Source organism: Odocoileus virginianus, chromosome 20 (genome assembly GCF_023699985.2).
Source record: "Odocoileus virginianus isolate 20LAN1187 ecotype Illinois chromosome 20, Ovbor_1.2, whole genome shotgun sequence".
NCBI classification, from domain to species: Eukaryota; Metazoa; Chordata; class Mammalia; order Artiodactyla; family Cervidae; genus Odocoileus; species Odocoileus virginianus.
The window spans coordinates 13,169,343-13,186,360 of record NC_069693.1 but is presented as its reverse complement, the minus strand read 5'-3'; the positions used below and the strand labels follow the sequence as shown (position 1 = coordinate 13,186,360).

The 17,018-nt window shown below is 54.1% G+C and overlaps 1 protein-coding gene across 3 annotated transcripts in view; it reads left to right on the top strand.

The window, feature by feature from the left end:
* Positions 1-17,018, top strand: part of RYR1 (ryanodine receptor 1) — a 122,520-nt gene that overhangs the window by 56,721 nt on the left and 48,781 nt on the right. Inside the window, exons 53-76 of one of the 3 annotated variants that reach the window (XM_020881657.2) lie at positions 77-166; positions 848-988; positions 1,305-1,379; positions 1,480-1,555; positions 2,593-2,716; positions 3,019-3,134; positions 4,870-4,937; positions 5,033-5,154; positions 5,616-5,665; positions 6,075-6,135; positions 6,263-6,501; positions 7,716-7,797; positions 8,309-8,439; positions 8,679-9,011; positions 9,921-10,161; positions 11,588-11,675; positions 11,781-11,873; positions 12,466-12,480; positions 13,661-13,831; positions 15,290-15,349; positions 15,601-15,738; positions 16,247-16,359; positions 16,539-16,635; positions 16,865-16,971. In XM_020881657.2, coding sequence (XP_020737316.2) covers positions 77-166; positions 848-988; positions 1,305-1,379; positions 1,480-1,555; positions 2,593-2,716; positions 3,019-3,134; positions 4,870-4,937; positions 5,033-5,154; positions 5,616-5,665; positions 6,075-6,135; positions 6,263-6,501; positions 7,716-7,797; positions 8,309-8,439; positions 8,679-9,011; positions 9,921-10,161; positions 11,588-11,675; positions 11,781-11,873; positions 12,466-12,480; positions 13,661-13,831; positions 15,290-15,349; positions 15,601-15,738; positions 16,247-16,359; positions 16,539-16,635; positions 16,865-16,971 — 2,831 coding nt within the window. Of the gene's footprint in view, positions 1-76; positions 167-847; positions 989-1,304; positions 1,380-1,479; positions 1,556-2,592; positions 2,717-3,018; positions 3,135-4,869; positions 4,938-5,032; positions 5,155-5,615; positions 5,666-6,074; positions 6,136-6,262; positions 6,502-7,715; positions 7,798-8,308; positions 8,440-8,678; positions 9,012-9,920; positions 10,162-11,587; positions 11,676-11,780; positions 11,874-12,462; positions 12,481-13,660; positions 13,832-15,289; positions 15,350-15,600; positions 15,739-16,246; positions 16,360-16,538; positions 16,636-16,864; positions 16,972-17,018 lie in introns of all 3 variants that reach the window. The other 2 variants (XM_070450922.1, XM_070450923.1) reach the window with 2 other exon arrangements.

Here is a 17,018-nt window from a genome sequence, read left to right as displayed (position 1 = left end):
GTGTCCACCCCTCATCCTGCTCCCACCCTCAACTCCATAGTGACACTGTCCCCACCTGTCCCATCTCATCCTTCAGATCCAGAACAACTGGTCCTATGGGGAGAACATAGATGAGGAACTCAAGACCCATCCCATGCTGAGGCCCTACAAGACCTTTTCAGAGAAGGTGACCAAACCTTGGGGCAGAAAGTTGGGGTCCAAAACTGGGGGCTTCAGAGAGGAGGAGGCAGCTTCATAGGCTTGGATCTAGCTGGATCTGTGGATTGGAGTTCCTTACCCATGGACGTTTGTTGTTGTTCAGCCGCTCATTTGTGTCCAACTCTTTGGGACCCTGTGAACTGCAGCAAGCCAGGCTCCCCTGTCCTTCACTATCTCAAACTTGCTCAAACTCATGTCCATTGAACCAATGATGCCATCCAACCATCTCATCCTCTGTAGCCCCCTTCTCCTCCTATCCTCAGTCTTTCCCAGCATCAGGGTCTTTTCTAATGAGTCAGCTCTATGGACTTTGCCTTCTGTTAAACCTGACTGCCTCCCATAGATCATGGACTCCTGGTGTCTCTTCTTTTAGAAACAGTCAGAGGGACTAGGTTTGATTCCTTGACCATACAACTTAACTTCTCTGAGTCTTGTGTAGCATGGGATGATGAGAATTTGTTTGGGAGGCAGTGTTACAGGGCAGGTAAGAGACTTGGTTTTGAATTCGGACTGGACCACTTCCTAGACATATTGTCAGGGTTTTCCCCTTCTTGGGACCCTGGAGGCCAATGAGGCTGAGCCAGGAGGTCCTACCTCCCCCTCCCTCTCACCCCATTCCACTAACTCCGCTCCCTCCTGTGCACCCCAGGACAAAGAGATTTACCGCTGGCCCATAAAGGAATCCTTGAAGGCCATGATCGCCTGGGAATGGACGATAGAGAAAGCCAGGGAGGGTGAGGAGGAGAAGACGGAGAAGAAGAAAACCCGGAAGATATCCCAAAGTGCCCAGGTGGAGGGGTGGGGTCATGACGCGGTGGAGAGCGGCTGGGAGAAGGGGCGGGGCCAGGAGGGGTGGGGCCAGGTAGGATGTGGGGTCGAGAGAGGGAAAAGGGCCCAAGGGAAGGAAGTGGGGTCAGCGGTAGCGGGGAGACCAGGAGAGGGGTGCAGGCTAAGAGATCTGGAGCCTGAAAAACTGCAAAGGGCAGAAGAGCAGAGGGTGGCTTAGAGGCAGGCCTTTAAGGAAAGGTTGCAGAGGAGGGGATAAATTGGGTTGGGGCCTGGGCTTCCTGCGAACCAATCATGCCCCCCCTCCCCTGTCACCCCAGATCTATGATGCAAGGGAAGGCTACAACCCACAACCCCCCGATCTCAGTGGAGTTACCCTGTCTCGGGAGCTGCAAGTGAGTCTTCTGACCTTTTATTTGGGAACATGGAGGTATCTGTGGTGGGAGGAGAACATCCTCTGAATGTGGGCCTTGACCCCTTTGCATCCACTCCTAGGCTATGGCGGAACAACTGGCGGAAAATTACCACAACACATGGGGGCGCAAAAAGAAGCAGGAGCTGGAAGCCAAGGGTGAGGGCGCCCACCCCACCCCCGCACAGACTCCCATTCTCCGCAGTTCCCCTAGTCACAGGCTCTGGAGTGACTTTGAACGATTGCTTTCACCCCCATTAAACCTTCCTTTCTGTGTCTCTCAGTTCAGTTCTGTCGCTCAGTCATGCCCAGCTCTTGGTGACTCCAGGGACTGCAGCACCCCAGGTTTTCTTGTCCATCACCAACTCCCAGAGCTTGCTCAAACTCATGTCCATCGAGTTGGTGATGCCATCCAACCATCTCATCCTCTGTCGTCCCCTTCTCCTTCTGCCTTCAATCTTGCCCAACATCAGGGTCTTTTCTAATGAGTTAGTTTTTCCCATCAGGTGGCCAAAGTATTGGAGTTTCAGCTTCAGCATGAGTCCTTCTAGTGAATATTCAGGACCTATTTCCTTTAGGATGGACTGGTTGGATCTCCTTGCAGTCCAAGGGACTCTCAAGAGTCTTCTCCAACACCACAGTTCAAAAGCATCAATTTTCAGCACCAGGCCTTCTTTATGGTCCAACTTTCACATCCATACATGACTAATGGAAAAACCATAGCTTTGACTAGATGGACCTTTGTTGGCAAAGTAATGTCTCTGCTTTTTAATATGCTGTCTAGGCTTGTCATAGCTTTTCTTCCAAGGAGCAAGCGTATTTTAATTTCATGGCTGCAGTCACCATCTGCAGTGATTTTGGAGCCCAAGAAAATAAAGTCTGTCACTGTTTCCATTGTTTCCCCACCTATTTGCCATGGAAGTGATGGGACCAGATACCATGATTTTAGTTTTTTGAATGTTGAGTTTTAAGCCAGCTTTCTCTGCGTCTCTCCAGTGAGGATAATCACAGCGTTTACTCCTGTAGGGCTGTGGGGAGGATGTGGGGAGCATCTGAAAGCAATGGTTGGTTATTCTTATCTTATCTGCCTATATTACTATAATTATGCACACTTTCAACTTCAGGAACCACGTCAATGAGAGATCTGGGTTCCCCCTCCCACCAACGCCCCTAATTTCTGGTCTTTGCTGCCCCAGGTGGTGGGACCCACCCCCTGCTGGTTCCCTACGACACCCTCACCGCCAAGGAGAAGGCGCGAGATCGGGAGAAGGCCCAGGAGCTGTTGAAGTTCCTGCAGATGAACGGCTACGCGGTCACCAGGCAAGAGGGCTGGAAGCTGGCCGGGGGAGCAGTAGGGATCACGCGCAGAACCCCAGCAAAAGCTGGGAGAGGCGGATCCTAAATTGAGGAGGCGGAGCCAGAGAGAGGAGGCTGATAGGGCGGGGCTAGGGCGGGGGGTCAGAGAGGGGTGTGGCCTGTGGGCGGAGGCGGGGCCAGAGGGACGGAGTCTAAGACGGGTGGGACCTGGAAAACGAAGGTGGGTCCCGTAGGAGTCCAGGGGAAACTGGAAAGAGGCAGGAAGGTCTGCGTCTGAGCTGACCTCTCGCTCCGCCTGCACGCAGAGGTCTTAAGGACATGGAACTGGACACGTCTTCCATTGAGAAACGGTTCGCCTTCGGCTTCCTGCAGCAGTTGCTGCGCTGGATGGACATTTCTCAGGAGTTTATCGCCCACCTGGGTACGAAGAATTCCCTCCCCGTGCCCGTCTTAGCTGCAGTTTCATCCAGGGACCCAGTTCATGCATTTCTGTCCCCGCCCCCGCGCCCTCCCCATTTAGTCATTGAGCCAGACATTGTCCTAGGGATTGAGAATAGGACGATGAACAAGATCAAGATCCCTGTCCTTCGGCAACTTACATTCCAGAGGTGGATACATTGCCACGGTGGATTCAGGCAATTAACGTTGGAAATGACGGGATCACTTCGTGTGTTAGAAAGTGATTAGTGTTATGGGGAGAGGAATACACTAGAGCCAGCTAAAAAAGGCTGGGAGTATGGGCCGGATGTAATTGTAAATAGAATATTCCAGGAAGCTAGGGAGAGAGCTGCTTGGTCATCTGGGGAGAGTATTTCAGGCGGAGGCTCAGCCCGTGCAGAGGTTGCAGATGTATTAGGAGGCCCCTGTGGCTGGAGCAGAGTGGGATGGCTGGGGTGGTGGGGAGACTGAGAGGAAGTGGGGGCAGAAAGGTGACAGCAGATCCCGCCAGGCTTTGCAGGCCGTGGTGAGGACTGTGGCTTGTTACTCTGAGTGAGATGCTGCCCTGCAAGCAGTCTAAGCAGCGGAGTACCCTGGTCTGCCTTGGGTGTTCACAGGCTCCCTCTGACTGCCTGTGGGGGGTCAGGGGCAGAAGGGAATGAGAACTGGGAGATTCTGGGTCTAATTTGAAGGCTGAGGTTGTGGAGATGTCCTGCAGATGCCTCTTACATGTAACTAAGAGTCACAATTGGGGCCCCTGTAATCCCAGCTTCCCCCAGAGAGCCACCCTGGAACCCCAAGTTTCCTTCAGCTAAGTGAAAGGCCCAGCAGGATTCACTCACACATCTCACCCCAAATCCCATGTGAGTGGGACCCCTGTGCTGCACACCCTCCTGGAAATTCCCTTTCCTCCTGAACCTTAGCTTCCTCATCTGTGAAATGGGGATTCTGTTCACTATAACCAGCAGTTGTTCTGTCCCTTATTTGCTGAGTGACCTGAAGTAAGCTGTTGCACCTCAACTTCCTCATCTGTAAAATGGGGACAAAGGACCAGTCGGGCCTCCCATGTTGGGAGGAGATTTTACAAGGACATTTCTCACAGTGCCAGGGACATAGCAAGTGTTTAGTAATTAAGCCTATTTTATTATTATTTTAGTAATCTTATTTTAATAATATGAATTATTATTATCACTATGATGATGATGATTGAAATGGATTTCTACTTTAAAGTTCAACCTAGGGGTCTTCCCTGGCAGTCTAGTGGTTAAGACTCCATGCTTCCAGTGCAGGGCCATGAGTTTAATCCTGGTCAGGGAACTAAGATGCCACATGCCGTGCACTGCAGCCAAAAAAATGTTAAATTTAACTTTTTAAATTTCCCCTCCTCACCTATCACAAATTCTTTTCTTCCTATCTACACTAACTTCTTTTTTCATTTATTCATTCCACATTTACTCAGTGCCAGGTAAGGAGGGGGAATGTTTCATGGCCTTACCCCATTCCAGTTTGTCCTCCTCTTCATTTTCAGCATCAGGAAGGGATTGATCAAGGAGTTGGGATCAGATGAAAACAGAGGAGAGAGGTTTACCTCAAAGCTGACAACAGTTACTTCATGCCAGGAGCTTATCTCCTGTCATACCCTCAGTCTGCCCCATCAGAAAACCCTGAGTTCCCTAGAACTGAAGCCACCATGACCCCTATTTGCCTTCCCCCACCAGAGGCCGTGGTCAGCAGTGGACGAGTGGAAAAGTCCCCTCATGAACAGGAGATTAAATTCTTTGCCAAGGTGAGAGGTGGCCACAGAAGCCGAAGGAGGCTGGGGACGGGTGGGCTTTCCTCGCCCTCCACCCAATCCCCTTTATCTCTTCCCCATGCCCCCAGATCCTGCTCCCTTTGATCAACCAGTACTTCACCAACCACTGCCTCTATTTCCTGTCCACCCCAGCCAAAGTGCTGGGCAGTGGTGGCCACGCCTCCAACAAGGAGAAGGAGATGATCACCAGGTGAGCCCCCTAGGACTTCTGACTCAGACCTCTGACCTCATGGCGTTGTAATCCTGGGTCCTTTCCTCCCAACCTTAGACTTGAAAGGCTCTGTTCCCGGGTGCTGGGCACTGATCAGTCTACCTACAGAGGTGATTGAAGGGCTAGGGTGACCGACTGTCCTGGTGTGCCCCCCCAGGATATGGGACTTTCAGGCAGACCAGGGTGAATCGGGCATCCTATCAGAAAGGCAGATCAGCCTCCTCATCCCCAGCATCCCAGTTACTGCTTGCAACTCTCTAGCTGGTTCATCTCTACTCCCCCTTCCCATCCCTCTGTCTCCTTCATTTTCTCCCCCATCGTCCTTTCTCCTCCTGGTCTGTCCCTCCCTCCCTGTCTTCCCTGTCTCTCCTCCTCTAATTGTGTCCCCTCGCTGTCCTTGCTCCCCGTTTCCCTTGTCCTGTTCCTTTCTCTTTCTTCAGCCTCTTCTGCAAGCTTGCGGCTCTTGTCCGTCACCGAGTTTCTCTCTTTGGTGAGTAGGTCTGCTCCCCAAGCCCTTCTCCCCAATCTTCCCTCTCTTCGCCTCTTCACAACCTCACCCTGAAGAGATATGGCCCAGGTTCATGCCTTAATCTGAACAACCTTCACTGTTCTTCCTCTGGACTTGGACACGGAGTGGGTAGTCCTGGGGATGGGACAATGACTGGGAGAGTCCTGGGCCCTGCCACCTTGGAGTTCCCAGACTCCTCACCAGACAGTGATGGCCCAGAGGTCAGGGCTGGGGTGTGGGTGGGACCGGCAGAGGGGTCACAGGATGAGGAAAGGACAGGGACCTATGCAGTGGGGGAGGGGTGGGTGGAGAGAGATGAGTTGAGATGGGTGTAGAGGGAGGTGCTGTCGTCACAACCCTTCCTTCACCCAGGCCCACCTTCCTCCCCCAGGCACCGATGCCCCAGCTGTGGTCAACTGTCTTCACATCCTGGCACGCTCCCTGGATGCCAGGTGGGGCCATGGGTCACGGTGCCCACTCCCATTCTACCCCTGCCCTCCGCCGCCCCCAGCCCCTATTCTCCTGGACTCTCTGTAATCTCAAATCTAAGATTGCAGAGTGCCCCCACTTCCCTCCTAGGACCGTGATGAAGTCTGGCCCTGAGATCGTGAAGGCTGGCCTCCGTTCCTTCTTTGAGAGTGCCTCAGAGGACATTGAGAAGATGGTGGAGAACCTGCGGCTTGGCAAGGTGTCACAGGCGCGCACGCAGGTGAAGGGTGTGGGCCAGAACCTCACCTACACCACTGTGGCCCTGCTGCCGGTCCTCACCACCCTCTTCCAGCACATCGCCCAGCATCAGTTCGGAGACGATGTTATCCGTAAGGGCTACTGATCCCAAGGGCCGGGGTGGGGCTGGGGGTGTCAGTTCCACTAACACCAGCCATCCCAGTGTGCCTGGTAGAGTCTGCGGGTGTTTCAGTGTTATGTTTATTGAGAGGTTTCATTGCCGTAAGCAAAGTGTGCATTCAGTTCAGTAAATTAGTAGGGAACAGAATGAGCTAATCAGAATATTCATTCCACAGATTTAACAAAAGACCCTCCTTCACTGTTGCTTAAGCAAGTTACATGTATATTTCTTTTTAAAAATTATTTACTTATTTATTTACTTTTGGCTGTGTTGGCTTCCCAGGTGGTGCTAGTGGTATAGAACCCACCTGCCAATGCAGGAGACATAAGAGACACATGTTCAATCCCTGGGTCGGGAAGATCCCCTGGAGAAGGAAAGGGCAACCCACTCCAGTATTCTTGCCTGGAGAATCCCATGGGCAGAGAAGCCTGGTGGGCTACAGTCCATGGGGTTGCAAAAGAGTTATACACCACTTATGATGAAGGTATCTTCAAACTTTTTGTTGAACTCTTGAATATGAGCTGCACACACAGTGACACCTCATCCCTAAATATTCAGCCTTCAGCACCTAGATGTTGCAGAACCTTTTCTCCTGTAACCACAATTTCAGTATCACACTTAGCCTGACTATGGTTAGATTTCCCTATTACCCTCAAAATGTCTTTAATTTTTTTTAAAAATTCAGAATTCGATGAGGTTTCTCTTACTGCATTTGGTTGTCATGCCTCTATCACCTCTTTTCAATTTACAACAGTCCCCCTGCCCCCTCATGACATTTAGGAACTTGATGAGATTCTTAACCTGGCCTCCTGGGGAGTGTGTGGATAACCGAGATTGAAGTCAGGATTGGATGTCTGTTTGCATGTTCTGGAGACAGTGTCCAGCATTATCATCAGAGAGATCCATGACCCTTCTCCAAGGAAAGAACAGCTAGCCTTTATTGAACGCCTGCTGTGTACCCTGTCCCAATTGCTTTCTGGGTATTAACTCATTTAACCTTCACAGCAACTCCGTAAGGAAAATACTATATTTATCCACATCTTACAGAGGGGGAAACTGAGGCCAAAACTAGGAAATGGCAGGCTGTCTCTACAGCCCCTGCGCTGACTCTGTCGTTTGGAGACAAGAGAAGGGGATAGGGCAGGACCGGACTAACCCTAACCCCACCCTTCCTCCCCTCCTCAGTGGATGACGTCCAGGTCTCTTGCTACCGAACACTGTGCAGTATCTACTCTCTGGGGACCACCAGGAACCCTTACGTGGAAAAGTAAGGAGAGAGAGAGTTTGGGGCTGGGGTGGGGACTGTGGGGGTTTAGGGACGTGAGGGCTCAGAAAACGGGAGTGAGTGAAAAGCTGGGAGATGGTTTGTCTTCAGAAGACAAGCGGACTGTGGCAACTGTAGTTCCTCAGTGTGGCCACGTGAGGGCGCTCAGAGGAAGGCCCGTGAAGGCGGCCACAGGCCTTTGGCAACCAGGATGCTAGGTGGTTCTCCGCTGGCAGGGGGCACTCAGAAACTCTGGTGGCCCACGGGAGCCAGTCATGCTGGGGGGAACTGGAGAGGTCGGCCGGCAGTGCCCAAGTGGGCACTCCTGAGCCCAGATCATTGATGGAGCAAGAGGACATTCAGGAAACCCAGGGAAATGGCTACATCAGTGGCCACCGGTGAATGGCTGCTCTGCTCCAAAGGGTCCTGGGAGAGGCACTTCTGTGGAGGACGGGACTGGGATCCAGGACTGGGCAGAGGGGGCTTGGGAGCTGAGCACAGTCGTCTCTTCCAGATTGCGGCCAGCCTTGGGCGAGTGCCTGGCCCGCCTGGCAGCGGCCATGCCGGTGGCATTCCTGGAGCCACAGCTAAATGAATACAACGCCTGCTCAGTGTACACCACCAAGTCTCCCCGGGAGCGGGCCAGTAAGTGGGGGTGGGGCTGGGGAGACTGGCAGGGGTTGTCTTCCACCCACATGGGGTCCAAGGAGACCCACTGTGAAGGTAGTGGGGTCCAGTCTGGGCCCTGTGGTGTTGAGGATTCCCCAGCTTGCGGGTGCTTCAGATTGGGGAACCCCAGAGTTTATAGGGACAGCAGTTTGTGGTATGGACACAGGTCGGGGCATGATGAGTTGGCATGCCCTGACCCCCTCCCTGCACCCCAGTCCTGGGGCTCCCCAACAGCGTGGAGGAGATGTGTCCCGACATCCCAGTGCTGGAGCGGCTCATGGCTGACATTGGGGGGCTGGCTGAGTCGGGGGCCCGCTACACGGAGATGCCGCACGTCATCGAGATCACGCTGCCTATGCTGTGCAGTTACCTGCCCCGCTGGTGGGAGCGCGGGCCCGAGGCACCCCCACCCGCCCTGCCTGCCGGGGCCCCCCCACCCTGCACAGCCGTCACCTCCGACCACCTCAACTCGCTGCTGGGGAACATCCTGCGAATCATCGTCAACAACCTGGGCATTGACGAGGCCACCTGGATGAAGCGGCTGGCTGGTGGGTCTGGCGAGCCTGCAGGTCCAGAGAACTAGGGCCAGTGTCCTGGGACTTGGGTCCCTGGATCTCAGAGGGAGATCTCAGGGTCTGTGGTTTTCTGGGAATGGGGAGGAGTCAGATCTCGATTTTCTCAGGATCACAAGGCCAGAGATCACCCCCAGGAGCCAGAATCTCAGGGTCATAGAGTCTGAGATGGATGCATGGATCCTGGGAATCTTCCAGGCTGGATTTGGAATTTCTGGAGCCTTGGAAAGAGTTAGGAGTTGGGTCAGAAGGTTGAGTTCCTTATACAAAGGATCAGAGAACCAGGTCAAACATCGGGGTCCCTGATATGGACAGTTAGGGTTCTGGGTCCAAGGTCAAGAAATGAGTCTTTAAAAGGTTGGGATTCCTGGTTCATAAGTTCCATGTTAGGGGTTGAGTTTTGGATCAGGGCCAAGCTAGAGATCAGAACTGGGGTCAGAGGCCAGAGAAGGTATGAAGCCAGAGGCATGGTCAGAAATCATGTGGTGAGCTTCATCTGGGTATAGACCAGGTCAGAGGTTAAAGACTGGAGTGAGATATCATGGGCTAGGGTAGGGTATCAGGTTAGGATTCACTTGTTGGGGTCAGAGGTGAAGGACCTGTGTCAGGCTAGAGGGTCACAGTTTCAGGTCAAAAGTTATGGTGGGTGGGATGAAGATTCAGGAGCTGTGTCAGAGGTCACAGTCTGAGGTCAGGCGTGGAATCGGATGTCGATGCTGGGGTCAGACCTGAGGGTCAGGCTGGGATCAATGTTAGCTTCTAGGTCAGAGGCACAAGTTGGAAGTCAGGGATGGGAATGGAGGTCAGGGGTGGGATCAGGCGTCATAGATGAGGTGCTGGAGTCAGCGGCCGGCCAGCAGCCATGCACCCCGTCTGCTCCTGCAGTGTTTGCCCAGCCCATCGTGAGCCGGGCCCGGCCGGAGCTGCTGCATTCTCACTTCATCCCCACCATCGGGCGGCTGCGCAAGCGGGCCGGGAAGGTGGTGGCCGAGGAGGAGCAGCTGCGTCTGGAGGCCAAGGCAGAGGCCGAGGAGGGCGAGCTCCTGGTGCGGGATGAGTTCTCCGTGCTCTGCCGGGACCTGTACGCCCTCTACCCACTGCTCATCCGCTACGTGGACAATAACAGGTCAGCATGCCCCCAGCCGTCCCCCCACACCCTCCAGCCTGGACTCTGGCTTCCCCGGACCCCTTCTGACCTCTCGCTCTGACTTGCTATAAACTTGTAATTCCCACTTCATCCCACCCCACCTCCTGACCCCCAGCCCCTGTTGCTTATGGACCAAGAGAAGCCAGTCTGTGTTTGCTCCCCTTCTGCTCCTTGAAACCTCCTGAATCTGAGGCCCTGTGAGGGTTGCAGTGTTAGCCAGAAGGAGCCGTATTTCCCTCCTCTAGTGCTGTGTCTCCCCGCTTGGGTGGACAGGATGCCCGATTTGTATAGTGGAGTCCAACAGACAGGACTTCCTCCATCACTGGTCTCCATCCAGACCTCGCCAGCCTAATTTGCCCCGGAAACATGAGTCTTTGTGAAGGGCAAGCTCAGATGTCAATCAATTGATAAAACATCTCCCTGAAATCAGAGGCACCATTTAAAGTATTATGAAGTCTTAGGTGCAGCCAGATCCAGGGCTTGAACAAGTTTTAACTCCAAGTTCCATCTTGGTTGGAAAAGATTTTAAGGTTGTACCAGGGCTTTGTAAGAAAGGGCTCATGGATTGATTAGTTATGTCTGTCCTGGGAGCAGAAGCACATAGTAGTATGCATGCTATATATATCCTTGCACATTCATCTTTGTGCACATGAATGGGTATTGCTGTAGGGTAGCTTCCTAGGAGTAGGAGTGCTGGGTTGAAAAGTTTGGACAAGTAAAGCGAAATACTGCACAGCAATGAAATTGAACAGATTGTTGTATCATGAATGAATCTCACAAACATCAGGTTGAATGAAAGAAACCAGAAAATTTTAAAGAGTACATATCATATCATCTTTTTATGTAATGTTCAAGAACAGACAAAAATAATTCATGGTTTAGAAGCCAGGATATCTTTCAAGAAGAGGATGGGGGTACAAGGGTACTTCTGGGGATTGGAAATGTTCTTTTTTAAAAAAAAAATTATTTATTTGTTTGGGTGTGCTGGGTCATAGCTGTGACATGCAGGATCTTTAGTTGTGGCATATGGGATCTAGTTCCCTGACCAGGAATTGAACCCAGGCCCTCTGCATTGGGAGTGTGGAGTCTTAGCCATTGGACCACCAGGCAAGTCCCTAGAAATGTTCTATTTCTTGACTTGGGTGGTGGTTACCCAAATCAAATGTGTTCACCGGACACTTTATATATATGTTATGCTTCAGTAAAAAGGTTAGAGACAGAAAAAAATTTTTCAGGAATTGTTGTTTATAATTTTTAAATCATCCGAATGGCCAGATTACCCTAGAAAGCTCTCCCTCTCCCATTTGAGTCTCTGGATGCCCTCCCCTGGGATCTCTTCCTGCTGCCCCCTTCCCTGGGGGTCCCTGCCCTCATCCCTCACCAGCCCCTTCCCCTGCCTGCCCAGGGCACACTGGCTGACCGAGCCCAACCCCAGCGCGGAGGAGCTGTTCAGGATGGTGGGCGAGATCTTCATCTACTGGTCCAAGTCCCACGTGAGTCCCCACCCACCCGCCCCTCCTCTCTAGAACCCGAGCAGCTGCTGCCCAAAGAGGCCCTCCCGCACCCTGTCTGATCCCCAACACCGCCTCCCCCACCAGAACTTCAAGCGTGAGGAGCAGAACTTTGTGGTCCAGAATGAGATAAACAACATGTCGTTTCTGACAGCTGACAACAAGAGCAAAATGGCCAAGGTGGGTACTTTGCTCTGGGAGGAGGATTTAGCTGGGAGGGAAGGGGGAATAGCCTTGGGCTTCCTAGCTGACCCCTCCTCACCCCTACAGCCCTCCTCGTCCTGGTCGCATTCCCTGAAGCCCTCACAGCAGCCCCTTCCCCATCCTCCTTCCTCCCCATCTCCCCCTTCTCAGCTCCATCCCCTCCCTCCTGTTTTTTTTCTTCCTCCCCCATTTCCCTCTTCTTTCTCCATCTCCTCCCTCCTCCTGTTTCTCCTCCCCATCACCCAGCACCTCATCTTACTCCATCCTCCCCACCTCCCTCTTCTACCCGAATTTCCTCCTCTCACCTCTCCCACTTCTTTCCTCCTATTCCTTTATTCCACATCCCCACCTTCTTCCCTTTCCCCTTAGCCTTCCCTGAACTGCCCTCTAAAGGGCAATGTCAAAAGGACAAGCCCACCACCCTCAGCAAGGTCTGGAACTCCCCAGCTGGGGGATGCGCGTCAGGGTGGGGCAGAGGAGTGGGGTAGGGCTGACTTGGAGGGGCCCTGGGGTTCTCGGAGGAGCTGGGGTAACACTTCTTGTCTCTGTCTGCACCCTGATGCAGCAGACGGGAGATGTACAGGTCAGCCCCACGTCTGGGACCTTCTGCATGGCACTTGGCTAATACCCTCTACCCACCTGCCCCCAACCCCAGCCTCTGCTCTGCCTCCAGAAAACCCTTCCCCTGTTCCCTGGCTCTCAGCCTTGGCTTCCAGCCCCATCCTCTTTCTCTTGCTCCACCCCTCCTCCCACTAACTGTTCCCTTCTGGCCCTCAACTTTTGGTAGTTTTTTTTTTTTTTTTTAAACTCTCCTCTCAGCTTTCCCCAAAGCTTCACAGCATCGTGGACTGAGGTTCCAGGGAATGGGAATGGGGGTGCGAAAGGCACGTGCATGGTTGGGTTTAAGGCCTGGACTTGGGAATTAGACCGACTCGGGTTAGAATCCTGATTCTTGGCAGTTAGCTGTGTGATGTTGGTTAAGTGTCTTACCCTTCTGAGCCTTGGAAGGCATCTGGTCAGTGGCCCCCAGCCCCAGGGCTATGTGAGGACCCAGTGAGATGCCGCATGCGCTGGCACACGGGTCACGCTCCATATCACGAGCCGGTGTGGATGTGGCTCTGGCTAAAGCTTGCCACTGGGGCTTTTCATTGGCATGACTAGGGTGGCCCTGGCTGTGGGTCTGCACCTGAGGCTCCAGAACACGGCTGTGGGACTCTGTGCCCCGTGTTTCTGCTTCCAAATCTTTCTGGACCTTCTCTCTTGTGTCTTCTGTCTTCCCGTCTCCTTGTTCATCTCAGTCTCTCTCTCAATCTCTTTCTTCCCACTTCTCTTGTCTCTTGGGACTCTTCACTGTTCTACATCTTCATTTCATTCTTGGGAACTCTGTCTGGGGCTCTGAGGTGGGGGTGGTAGGTGTGTTGTGGGGGCAGGAGGGGTGTCCTAGTGAAAGTTCTGAGGGGACTCTGGGAGGAGAATCCAGAGGTTGTGGAAGCCTGGAATTGGGGGAAATCTGGAAGGATTTGGGATAGAAGCTGGGAACTTGGGATAGAAGCTTTGGTCTGTGAGACTCTGGGGTCAGGACTCAGGGTATGAAATGAAAGATCAGCAAGGTCTGGGGTGGAAACTGAGATGGGCTCTGGGATCGGGGAGGGTCTGCCTCACATTCAGGCGAGGGGCTGGAGTGTGGACAGTGGTGGCAGGGTGGGGCTGGGGCAGAGGCCAGGCTGGGACTCAAACTGGCACTGAGCCCGGTGTTCCCACAGTCGGGGGGCTCGGACCAGGAACGCACCAAGAAGAAGCGCCGGGGGGACCGGTACTCCGTGCAGACGTCGCTGATCGTGGCCACACTCAAGAAGATGCTGCCCATCGGCCTGAACATGTGTGCCCCCACCGACCAGGAGCTCATCACGCTGGCCAAGACCCGCTATGCCCTGGTGCCTGCTCAGCCCCTTTCTGGGAACTCAGCACCCTACTGAGCCACACTCAGCACCCCTGCTGAACCCCTGGGATCCCCCAGGGGCCCTCCCTAAGGACCCTCCTGAATCCTTCTCCAGGACCCTGAGGGCTCACTGGGCCCCCTAGGATGCCCTGAGCCTTCCCACGGGATGCTGAGGGTCCCACTTGGGATGCTGTCAGGACCCTAACTAGGACCCCACTGGAACCCAGGAAGGCCACTAAGACCCCCCTAGGACCCAAAGACCACATTGAACCTTCAGGAACCCCAGTGAACACCAACCCCACCTCTGCCAAACTTGCTAGAATCCTGAGGATTCCATCTGAGACACCTTGAGCTCTCTTGAGACTCCTCCAAGTCCTCTGCAAGCACCTGCCCAAGCCCCTTGGGACCCACAGAGCCCCTCTTGATCCCACTGGGCTCTCCAGATCACTCTCTCTTTTCCTCAGGACCCTGTGGATCTCTCCCCTTGGACTCTGTTAACACCCAACTGAGCCCCAAAGACTCTTAGGGGCCCAGTGAGCACCCTGTGACCCTAAGTAGCCCCCAGGATCCTAATGACTTCTTCCCTAGGCTCAGAGAGAGACTGAGACCCCAGCCTCTGAAGTCTCAAAGCTGCTTGGAATCAATTGACCTTGCTCCTGAACCCTTCTAAGCCCTCTGGGACCCCAAAGAGGTTCCCGGGGCCCTCTCATCCATTATATGGGAATTCCCCCCTCCCAGATCCTTTTCAGCCTCAGGGACCCAAGAAGTCCTCCCAGGATCCTGCCCCAAGACCCTTAGAACCTCCCCCAGGGCCCTGAAGACCACTGACTCTCCTCTGATATCACAAGCATTCCCTTTCCCAGAACCCTAAAGCCTCCTTCCCTCAGGACCTCAAGCTCCTTCTAAGACCTGTTGAGGCCTGCTGAAATCCCAAAGAGCCCTCCTGGGCCCTTCTGACCCCTTAAGTTGGTTCTTGAGCACCCCCTCTACTGGGATCCTAAAGAACCCCCACCCTACTGACTCCTCCTTTAATCTGTGTGAACCCCCCCAGTGACAGGTAATTTGCCTGACCCCCTTGACCTCTGATGACCTTGCTGTCTCTCTTATAATCCCCCTCACCTACCTCTGATTTTCAAAAACTCCCTGCCATCTCCCACTTACTCCCAGCCCCACTCTGACCCTCTTCTGACCTCCTTTTCTGACCTTTGAGGATATCCTCATGTCAACCCCTACCTCCTCTCATATCCCAACGAGGCCCCTCTAATCCTGATTCTTCAAAGTGCCTTCAATGGCCACTTGGACTCCTCTCTGACTACTCCTGACCCCTGGATCCTTTTCATTTCTCTAGAATCCTCTCTTGGATCTTGGGGTGGTGGGGTTAGAGGGGAGAGGGTTGTAGGTCAAGGAGGATGCTGGGCCCTCCGGAGTGACCCAGCCTGGTTTGTCTCTCCAGAAAGACACAGATGAGGAGGTCCGGGAATATCTGCAAAACAACCTTCACCTTCAGGGAAAGGTACGCCTCTGCCTCCTCAATCTGCAACTGAAAGGGGCGCGTCAGGATAATAGCAACAGCCGCAGCCAGTTTTTGAGCCCTTACTTTGTGCCAGGCATCGAAAGAAGGACCTTAACTCCTACTCAGTCCCTCAGTGAATCATCACTGCATTGAATCGTGGGGCGGGGGCGGGGCCCTCCGAGAAGCCCGGCTGAGGGATGAGGGAGCGGGCAGGGGAGAGGCCTCGTGCCGGACGATCTTCCTCCTCTCAGGTCGAAGGCTCCCCTTCTCTGCGCTGGCAGATGGCCCTGTACCGGGGCCTCCCGGGCCGCGAGGAGGACGCTGACGACCCGGAGAAAATCGTGCGCAGAGTCCAGGAAGTGTCCGCCGTGCTCTACCATTTGGAGCAGGTGTCTTACGCCTGAGTGGTCAAAACTTCGTCTCTGGGCGGGGCCTGGGGCGGGCCTTGAGCCTGTGGGCGGGGCCTGCGGGTGAACCGAGGGCCTCTGGGCGGGGCAAGGGACGGGTCTTGAATCTTTTGTAGGTGGTGGGCCTTAATTTTACGAGACTTAGAATGGAAGCTTTGATATGGGAGTCAGACCTGGAGCGCAATCTCGGGACTAGGGAAGGCGCCGGGGCAGAACTTTGGGTCTGAGAGTCAGTCCCGGTGGACACGCCTTGACTCTGTGGGCAGACCTTGGGCGGGTCTTGAGTTTAGGGCGGGGCCTAAGGGGGCGGTCCTGGGTCTTTGGGTGGGGCCTATGAGGGAACTAATTGGTCTGCAAGTTGAGAATAGGTCAGAACTTTGACTCTATTGGCGGAGCCTGAATTTGGACTGGGCACAGATGGGCATTTTCACTCGGGGCTGGTCAGACCAGGGGCAGAATCTGGAGCCATGACACATAATCCCACCATCAGATCGAGCACCCTTACAAGTCCAAGAAGGCCGTGTGGCACAAGCTCTTGTCGAAGCAGCGCCGGAGGGCAGTCGTCGCCTGTTTCCGCATGACCCCCCTGTACAACCTACCCACGTAAGACACCCCGCCTCCAATGGAGGAAGGGAGCCTAAGCCGTCTTGGAGAAAGGGTGGGTGAGGAGGCGAAAGGATGGGGTGCGCACCCAGTGGGGTCTTGCGGAATGGTTAGGGGAGGCGGTGCGAGGGACGTGCATGGGGAAATCTTGCTGACGCCTCAAATCTTCCCCTGCGAAGGCACCGGGCCTGTAATATGTTTCTGGAGAGCTACAAGGCGGCGTGGATCCTGACGGAAGACCACAGTTTTGAGGACCGCATGATAGATGACCTTTCAGTGAGCTGGGGCCTGCCTGGGAGTGTGGGGGCAGATGGTTAGGGCTGGGGCCCACCTCCAGGGATCACCCTTCACACAGCGGTGTGGGAACAGAGGCTCCTGGCTTGGGCAGAATCAAGGGAGGGTGCAGGATGTGGGGGAAGAGAAAATAAACAGTCTAGCAGGGCTTATTTGGGAGACAAGTGGGGACTCTCGAAGCCCCTACTCAAAGCCACACTCCTCCCTCCAGAAAGCTGGGGAGCAGGAGGAGGAGGAGGAAGAAGTGGAGGAGAAGAAGCCAGACCCCCTGCACCAGCTGGTCCTGCACTTCAGCCGCACTGCCCTGACTGAAAAGAGGTGAGTCCCTTCCTGGATTTCCAAGAGGGACCCACTACCTCTCCCCA